The sequence below is a fragment of the Terrapene carolina genome, unplaced genomic scaffold, assembly GCF_002925995.2.
Source record: "Terrapene carolina triunguis isolate 2854851 unplaced genomic scaffold, T_m_triunguis-2.0 Scaffold629, whole genome shotgun sequence".
Taxonomy (NCBI): Eukaryota; Metazoa; Chordata; order Testudines; family Emydidae; genus Terrapene; species Terrapene triunguis.
The window spans coordinates 5,089,662-5,099,678 of NW_020664980.1; the positions used below are offsets into that span (position 1 = coordinate 5,089,662).

Sequence of the window (10,017 nt, forward strand, 5' to 3'; positions counted from 1 at the left end):
GCATTTCATCAGGCCCTGGTGACTTGCAGGCATCTAACTTTTCTAAGTAAATTGGGGCCTTAAAGATCACCTGCAAAGAAAAGGAAAAAAAAGTTTGTGGGTTTTTTCATTAATTTATTTTGCTTCTTTGTGATGTAATAAAGGAGGTCTGCAAGGTTTTCTTTGCCTTTTTAAGAAATCTGCCTTTTGTGCACATTAGAAGTATCAAGTCCTGACTTCCCTGTTTTTGCTGGAGGATTCCTTGGAGGACTGGAGAACTTATGGGAACGAGACACCAGAAGAAAGCGGAGACGACAACCTGAGCATCTGTGAGAGGAGGGGACTTTTAGTGGGATTTTTGCTGGTTTGTGCTAACATCTATTTAACTCAAACTCCTGACAAACAAATGGGAGGGGAAAGCTTTGTTGGTGAAGGACTCAGTAAGCCTATGCCATTGGTCGAGGTCTGAGAAAGTTCCCACTCCATTTCTCAAAGCCTCTAGCAACACAGGGAAGACAAGACTTTGTATCCTTGTTAGTTCTAAGGTACTAAAATGATAGAACAGAACTTTTTTTTTGGAGGGGGGACAGGCAGGGGAGAGGAAATAGACTAAGCAGGCCTACTTTATGCAGCATAAAAAAAGCAAAAAAGGGCATTGGCACCTTTTTTTTTCAGCTTACATTTAAAAATACAAATGAAGGCCCTGGTCTTGTATGTAAGCAATTTTGGACTTAATCCAATACCCACTGAAGTCAGTGGAATAACTCCCATTGACTATATTGGATCAGGCCCACGGTTAGTCCCATTAAAGTGAATGGGACTACTGACAGGCATAAAGTTATGAACCTGGTTGAGGGTATTCAGGATCAGGCCATAAATCTGTTTGATAAAGCCCATATTCAGGAAAGAACCCGTAAAAATGACATCTTGACAGCCTTGCTGTCAGAGTGCAGATTAACAGAGCAGGAAACCACTTGGAAGTGAATGTACAAAGGGGAGATGGGCTCAGGAAAGACAAAGCAATATATCTGCCAAAGAGCATTGGGCTTATCATCCTTCTTTGATGTAATCCACAGTGCAGCTCACTCAGATGATACCTAATTAGAAAATACCTCCAAATTGCTGCAGGGAAAATACATCCTAGCACTTTCATCATAGGACCTGGTTTCTGTAATAGAGACTAGAATGCTTATTTCTGATGACCCTTGCCCCAGTCACTCCAGTTATCTCAGCTACCTCTGATTTTCATATCCTGCGGTTTTATTTCTCCAGTTTAAGCACAGTCACATGCTTCTCTGATCTCCTGCAAAATGATTCAGGAAGAATGGGAAGAATAAAGGCTCATATGGATTAACTCATGATTTTATACACCTACTGTACCACAGCAAACCAGCTCATTACTGTATAATGTAACACTACCTCATTATTATTATTTATATTGTGGTAGTACCCAGGGCCCCAGTCAGGGATCAGATAACACATGTAAAACACACATAACACAAAGATGGTCACTCTCCAAAGAGCGTACAATCTAAGTATAAGATGAGAGGTAACAGGTGCATACAACAAATAGACTGGTGGAGTACAAGCTAACCGTGAGATAGACAGCGATGGAACTAACAATGGTCTCAGTTTTAATTTGCTCATTGGTTGAGTACTCAGCTCTTCGAAAGTTTCACTAGTGGTGATACTTACATACTTAACTGTGGGAGGTGGAGAGGTTTGTGAGGTTTAATTCAATAATGTTCATAAAGCATTTTAGATCCTCTTATGGAAGGCGCTAGGGAAGCTATTATTGTTTTAGCTTCTTTTAAAAGACACTGCTGATACCAATGTGCTTTTGTGGGTACATAATTATTTATTCTCAAACACCCAAAAGCATGCTAGGCATGCCACAGAAACAGGTAACAAAATACATGAAATAGAATGTTTAAAAAAATTAGGCATCTGCTACAAATGGGGAGGGGGAGAACTGTCCGATTCCTGCCTCCTTTGTGGCAGAAAGTGGAAGGTGGGAAGTAAATGAGGAATGAAAAATTTCAGCCTCAATGGTTAAAGTTTGGCAAAGTTATAAGCAACTGAAAACAGGGTCTTATAATGGGATGTGCTGGGCAACCTCAATACAGGTCGTGCTACTGTAACCCACACACCTCCTGGGTGTGGTGTTCTGTCCCATCTAGTGGCACCAAGACCACTTAAAGAGAGAGGTTAATGAGTTTGCTCTACAGCCTTAGCTAACAGGCAGTGGGCTTTTAGCTCATTTGGTAGAGGCTCATGCACTAAGCTCCAGAGGCCCCAGGTATGATCCTGATGACCCGGGTCTGTTGGTGTTACAAGTGAGGGCTCATCCAGGATTTTAACTGGGAAGTCTCTGAAGCTCAGGATGTGCTTCCTCAGCTAGGAGAAGTATGTAACCCACACACCTCCTGGGTGTGGTGTTCTGTCCCATCTAGTGGCACTGAGACCACTTAGAGAGAGAGAGTTAAATGAGTCTACTCTACAGACTTAGCTAAGAGCCAGTTGGCTTTTGGCTCCTGCACTAAGCTCCAGAGGTCCTCGGTTTGATCCCAGGGCTGACAGCTGGGGTCTGTCGGTGTTACACTACCAGTCCTGCTGATAATATAATTACAATGTATTATTTGTGACGCCTTAGCCCTGTGCAAGTCACCACTATCCATGCTCCAAACAATTTACAATCTAGCAAGACAAGATGCAATGGGAGAACCCAGCAGAAAGCCTTACTCTAGAGCACTTCCCCTCTCTGTGATGTGACTGGACTCCTTCACCTCCTGGCGGGCCTGGTTACTCACCTGTTTGCTTCCCTGTTACAGCTAAATTGCCAGAACCTCCTTCGCGCCTCCAGCGGCCCGTGGCAGGAGCACGTTCTCTCCTGGCATGCCCGGGTGGAGCCAACCGGCGCATTCCAGCCAGGAGGGAGGCAGGCAGGGCTCCCTCCCTTCCACCCAGGCTCGCTGGGATTCTCGGCGGCTCAGCCGGGGAAGGTGGCTCTGGGCCCTCGAAGCTCGTGTACTGATGCCACTGGCTGCGCCCAGTACAAAAATTAACCTGTCTCTGGCACAGGGTCCGCAAAGGCGCGGGACTACAACTCCCAGCATCCCCCCCACGGGGCGGCACAGCCGCGGCGACCACAGCCCGGGTGCCCCCCGGCCCCTTTTGCAGAGGAGCTCAGGCTGAAGGGGCGCGGGGGAGGGCGTCTTTGCGGTGGCCCTGAGCCCCCCTCCCTCGCTGGCTCCCCCCAGGCTGTGGGGGGCTGAGGGCGGCTCCCCTTGGCCTCTCCAGCCTGCAAAGGGGAGTTTCCAGGAAGTGGCCATATTGGATTCATTCAGCCGCATCGATCCGGGGAGAAGAGCGGGGCTCCGGCAAGGCAGTTTCCCGGCCAGAGACCCGCACCAGGACCCCCCGCTCCGGCCATGGCTGCCACGGACTTGGAGCGCTTCTGTGTGAGTGCGAAGCCCCGCTCGGCGCTGCCCGGCGGGGCGGGACAGGGCAGGGCGCTGGGGCTCCGGGCAGCTCGCCCCCAGCCCGGGCTGCAGGCGGGGCGGGAGATGATGTGTCACTCGCCGCTTTGTGCCAGGGCGCACGGGAAGTTTGGGGACCGCTTCCCCCTGGGGCCGCACCGGCAGCCGCTGCCCGCCTCTGGCCCCGAGGGCGGAGGAGGGGAGCGCAGCCCGGAGCAGGGCTCAGCCTCCCCTGCAGGGAGCTTGCGGCCAGGGGTCCCGGCTCTCCGCCAGCCCCGGGGCGCACAGCCCAGCCCAGCGCGCAGGGACCGTCCCTCTCTCCCGTGCCCAGCAGCGGCTCTCCCAGCGAGCCCAGGCCCTGAGGGCTGGAGGGTTGAGCCCCAGTGTGGGTGTAAAGCCCGGACCCGCGCCCTCCCCGGGCTGGGCTCTGCTGCAGTAGGATGCTCTGGCACTCAGGCTGCAGGAGGGACAAGGGGAGGGGGCGGTGACAGCGGGGCGCCTGGCGTTGCTAGTACGCGGGGATCAGGAACTGATCCCCCGTTGGGCTTTCGCTGGGAGTGGGGAGTGCTGAGCTGAAAGGAGTGCTGATCCGGGGCGGGGAGGTGATCAGGATAACGCCTTCAAGAAGAGGGCTTGGGTCTGTGCAGAGCTGGGCATTTGCAGACGTGTTGCAATGTTTAACTCTACAAACCCGAACGGTTCTTCTGTTGCATTTCGCAAGTTCTGACACAACAAAGGGACAGTCCCGCTGAATTTAGGTGGAAAGTCTCCATCCAGTAATGAAGAGCCAGACACTAGCAGGCTAGAAGGGCAGTCAGATCATGCTGGGCCCAATCCTGCTATTTTACCCTGAGCCCTCTCAGGCTCTGGGGAGAGTCACTCTGATACAATCTCAGGGGGCTGGAGATAGATAAATATCCTTTGTTATTCTGCTCATGGTTAAAGTACTGCTTGGCATGATTAAGGGTGGCAGAATCATGCCCTATTTGAACTTGTCCTGGGGCAAAATATTTGTAAGTACTATATTCTGTAATTCACATTAAGCACCACACTGCTTCTTGGGCAGTTCCATTTAAATCAACCCAAGGAAGACAAAATCTGGCCTTTAACTTGTGTTGTATATTGTAGTGCTGATTCATTCTTTCTCTGTGTTACTTTTCATTTATCCCTATAAAAAGAATGTTAAATCTCTGTCTCTCCAGCCCCATGAGATGTTGCTGGTTTGTACAGCTATAAATCCTACTCAGTGTTTTCTACAACAAATAATTGTTTTCTTCAGAATAAAAGAAAAAAGCTGATTGTTGAACTCCTGTGCATGCCGTTATCTTATCTAGAATATAGCAAACGTTTGTTTAGTTGGCAGATGTGTTTGGCCCTTGCAAATCCTTAATTGTGTAAATGTTGGCATCTAAACAAGAAAGAAGCAAAGGATATTTCTATAACCAATCTTGTGGGTGCTTCTGGATGATAAAATTAATTTACAGTTTGACCTGCACTTTTATAAACAAAATCAGCTATGATTTAGTGTGTGTCTTAATGTTAGGTTGGAAGTTTTAGAGAAACATTGCAACATTTCTACAAATACCACTGCAATGTTTTGATATGCTTGTTTTGAAAGAATAGATTACAGACCTGTAGGGAACAGGTGGGATGTTACATACATAAAATCACAATATAAAGTGTGGGTGTAGGCTCAGAGCCAAATGGGAGATCTTGGTATTGAAGCTTCATTTGATAGATGCAGAAATATGCTTCCAGAAAACAAATGGTCACTCTGCAATGGATTTAAGGATACACTATACATTTCAGAAGAAAATTTCCATCCAGCCTATTGTATAGTTTCAATGTGTGGTTTGATGCTTAAATGATTCATAAAGATGTTTATAGTTTGTGAATACCATTGTAATGCCAAAAATGCTCGCAGAGGAAGTTGAATACTCGTGTTCATAGGTATGGATTTATATAGGGATGAGAAAAATAAATAAAGTGAGTTAAGGCCTTGTTTACAATAAGAATTGTTTGGATACCAGTTGTATGTAGATGTCTTGAAACACTGCCAAAGGCTTGCTCTCCATAGCTAATAGTATATTTTACCATAAAGAGTAATTGGCACAAAGAAAAATTAGCCTTGTGCTTGAAGGTGCTTTTTTAAAGAGTACTTCTGTTTTATCTTTGTTCTTGAGTCAATGTACAAAGAATATTGTATAATAAATCTGAAACATGACTTAGGTGAGGAATAGAAGGGTGGCAGTACATGTTGGATAATTGCTACCAGAAGTTGATCTGACAGAAATCTGTTGGCTTAAAGTTGTTTTTTATTAAAATTGTATTGGAAGGGTACTCGAAATAAACAGGCTGCTGATGTATCTTTCTACCTTTTTGAGAACGGAAAATGTCTTCATCACATTAAATAGCATAGTTCCCTAAACTCACCGTTTTGCATTTTGATGTTGCTAAATAAATGGGGCTGGAAGTGATGGTCATTTGAATTATAGACATGTCAGTTGTGCTAACACAGATAAGTTCCTTCTACTATTTTGTATATAAAATCCTTTCTACCAAGAGTCTTCAGCTCTGCTTCATTGCTCGGCAACCTGGCATAAAATTTCTCAGCCGGAGAGTGAATTTTTAAAAGTGATACTTGGGCCACAGAGAGAGAAATTCCCTCTCAATGTAATTGAAAAACTGTAAATTGTTTAAAGTTCACATAATGCAAGTACAGCTTTGTTTTTTAAAATTAGATGTTTCAAGATTTTGTTGTTGTTGTTGAGGGGATGGGGTAGAAGTGGAGAATGGAAACAGAATCATTTACATGGAATGGGGATGTAATTTTTTCCTGTTTGATATTTATGTAAGAATTTCTAGAACGTTAGCTTGCTGTGTATGTGTGACATTAACACTGACCTGGTTTAAAACGAATCAATAATAATTGCAGATAGGATCAAGCTGGAACACCAGATACAGCACTCACTGAACTTCTGAGAAAACAGGGTTCATACCTGCACTTTGTGGACTGAGCCTTTCTTTAATAATAAATCATTGACCTTTAGGTAGAGCCAGATTTTCAAAAGAGCTTAGCTCTCATTTAGGCACCTACCTGAAGTGGCTGGATTTTCAGAAGAGATCAGTGCCCAGCAGCTGCCATTGAAAATCTGTTCACTTCCTTTAGGTGCCTGAATGGTAACTGAGCTCTTTTGAAAATCTGGCCCTATCTAAAGGCCAGGGATGCCAGATCAGGTGGTCTCAATATTGCCCAAGTAGCAGGAGAGAACATTTTATACTCGAAAGAAACAGGGAGGGGAGAACTAAAAATCTCACTGGTGTGGTTTCTAATTTATATTGGAAGAGCCCCAACCCATTTCCTCCCCATGTTGACAGTGGACCTGCCTAGATGCTCTGTTACATGGGACAACACCTATGGGTGATTGTGTGGTTAAAGTGTTGTGTTGTGAGAGCTGAGTCCTACACCCAGCTCTGCTACAGATGTTGTCACCTTGGTGACACACTATGGCACACTTCCTCAATTGTAAAGTTCAGATGATCATAGTTCCCTATTGCTAAGGAGCAATGAGGCTAATTTCTTTCAGAATGACTGTAACGCTCTAAGTCCAGAGTCCTTATTTACACAATTAGCATGTCCTCAGATATGCTGTGAGGAACATCGTGGAAAAACCCTATATATATATAGGGTATATATATACCCTATATATATATAGGGTATATATATACCCTATATAACTAACTAACTTTCAAAATGCAATCTGATTTAAATACTTAGGGATTGTATAGTGTAATGGTGCCATCAGTTAGTTGACACTGACACCTTACAATGTTACGACTCTTCAAATTAAGAATCTGTATTTAAAAACTCCCCAATTGCATACGTCTCCAATATAGTTCTCCACCATGTCTTAACAGCCCCTTCCAACACAGTGAAGTTCCTTTGAAGTAGTACTATTAGAAATAATCAACAAAAACAAGTGAAAAGAAAATTCACCCACAGAAAGCTGCATTTAAGACTGCATTCATTCTAGGCTGCAGAACCACACCACCAGTGCTCAAGAGTGCTTTTGTTCTTGTAAATATAGTGCTTGTAAGAGATGTTGGCTTCACAGCCCTGGAGACTGTAGTCCTCTGTTGATCCACACAACAGTTACAGCACAGGCATTGGCAGCACTAGCTTTCCATCAATGTGCTCCTGCCCTGACCTGGAAGGACCTCCTCTACATAGGGGAGGCTAGTTCAGTCTCTGTGCCCATTACTACCCGGGTGTGTCTATTAACGTGGTCAACAAATAAAAACCACCCAGCTGGTTTGTGATGTGGATATCTCTCCCCTGGGAATTGGACTGAGACCAGCAGTTCATTTCATGTAAATTACCAAATATCCATCAGATGTTACTGAGCTGGAATGCACTTGAACCAACATCCTATACATGAAAGATATTAATTTCATTATCAGTCCCCCAAGCCATCCCGTGCTTAAGAGGTGACACATGTGATTGATTGTATGCTGGCACAGCCACTGGCAGTAGTAAAAGGATGTCGGTATATCTGCTGGGTAACAGCCAATCACCATGTGCAGGAAATGCAAGACACAAAGCAGGAGGAGGAGAACAGTGGCAGGGAAATGCAATGGGTCTGGAGAGAGTTAAAACAGGTGGGAGGGGAAGAAGTGGGAGAGCAGGCACTGAAGAAAAGGGGTAGAGTAAATGGAGCTTAAAATGGGACAAAATTTGGAGATCCACAATTAAAAATATTCCCACTCTTTGCAAGGCCTTTGAAAGCCAAAGAGCCTGGCTAATTTCATTTCAACAAGTAACATAGTTTAGGCTAGGTCTACACTAGGGGAGGGGATCGATTTAAGATATGCAAATTCAGCTACGCGAATAGTGTAGCTGAATTCGACGTATCCTATTCGACTTACTCCGCTGTGAGGACGGCGGCAAATCGACCGCTGTGGCTCCCCCGTCGACGGCACTTACTCCTCCTGACGAGGTGGGAGTACGCGCGTCGATTCAGGGATCGATTTATCCGTCTAGATGAGACGCGATAAATCGATCCCCAAGAGATCTATTTCTACCCGCCGATCCGGGCGGGTAGTGTAGACTAGCCCATAGAGTCCGATTAATCCACTAATACATTAATTGATAGTTGCAAATGCAGTAAGTCACTTTGACCTTAACTCAGGCAGTCATGTGCCCTCACAATGACACATTAGTATGTGTTAGAGCCAATGTGTCATGCCTGATATTCAGCCTTAACAGTGAATGTTCAGGCATCTGTTGTCTTGTCAGTCCCCTAGGCCCTGGATTTTGAAAATGTCATCCCTAATCTATATGTGCAAATACTGTGACTGCACAGATTGGGGATTTGTGTATGCTGGAGACCAGTTGGAATAATAACCCAAACGGCGAAAAGAAAAGAAAAACCTGATTGAGTTGCTGTCGAATTGCTGCCGAAGACTGAAGCAGAGCGATTGAGCTGCCGCCACGAGGAGGAAGCAAGGGAGTGAAGGCCCCTCCGCCGAATTGCCGCCACAGACCCGGACGTGCCGCCCCAACAACGGACGGACTGCCGCCCCTTTCTATTAGTCGCCCCAGGCATCCGCTTCCTTCGCTGGTGCCTGGAGCCGGCCCTGCTTTGGGCATAGGTATACCTGAGTTGTATATGCGGAAGGGATGGTGGAATTTTTGCTGCTAACCTCATGTGCCTGTTTGATTTTGGCAGACATTTAAGAGAGTCCAGCGATTGTTGCCTGTTGGAAAAACTATGAGCTCTGTTGTATTGTTGCCACCTGTTCATTTGTGGAGCTAATGACCACGAGGAACCACCAGGAAAAACCTTTAAAATATCTCAAAGGTTTCACCAGAATTGGATGAGTCTTGCGGGACTTTCTACATTGCCTTCACTGCTGTTTTTGTTTAAACAGGAGTTTTCTCCATAACAGCTGGTATCCTCCTGCCTATTGCATGTAGTCACTTCACAGTCTGGTGTTTGAGATATCACAGTTCCTCTCCATGAAAAGGATTCTGCTGTCAAACACTGGCTCGTGTGGCCTCACAGAATGATTTGGGCATGAGGAACAGGCTGAGCATAGAAGGGAGAAAGCTTGCACGTATCCAGTTTAGGACTGAACAGTTGCCAATGAAAAGGCCACTGTTGGGGCAATGCAGGCCCCGAACTTAGGTTGGATATTTTTGAAAATAACATTTCAGAAATATTCCCATGACTTAAACAATTCCAGTGAAAATAGTTTTTATTTGGATACAAACATTCTCCTGCAGATTTTATAATCCAGCCCATTGCAGCATTTTGCTAGGACTTGGGAGCCCTGGAGAGAAACTGACTAGTCTGTTCTTATTGTCCAACTTGAATGTTTACCTTTGACCTTGTGCTCAGTTTGGAAGAGTGAGATTATTCAAACAGGAACTTCAAAAAGAAGTGAGTTTTAAAATTGGTAACAGATCAGGAGACAAGTGCAGCTGTAGATCTGCTACTCTGAATCGGAGTGTGCAGCGTATTTCCTTCCATGCACTGGCTAGATCAGGGGTCGGCAA

The 10,017-nt window shown here is 45.4% G+C and overlaps 1 protein-coding gene across 1 annotated transcript in view; it reads left to right on the forward strand.

Moving 5' to 3' along the window:
• Nucleotides 1–2,987: 2,987 nt before the first annotated feature.
• The window catches only part of SEPTIN8 (septin 8), a 60,948-nt gene continuing 53,918 nt past the window's right edge, over nucleotides 2,988–10,017 (forward strand). Inside the window, exon 1 of the mRNA XM_026659467.2 lies at nucleotides 2,988–3,440. Coding sequence (XP_026515252.1) covers nucleotides 3,411–3,440 — 30 coding nt within the window. The 5' untranslated portion in view covers nucleotides 2,988–3,410. The remainder of the gene's footprint in view (nucleotides 3,441–10,017) is intronic.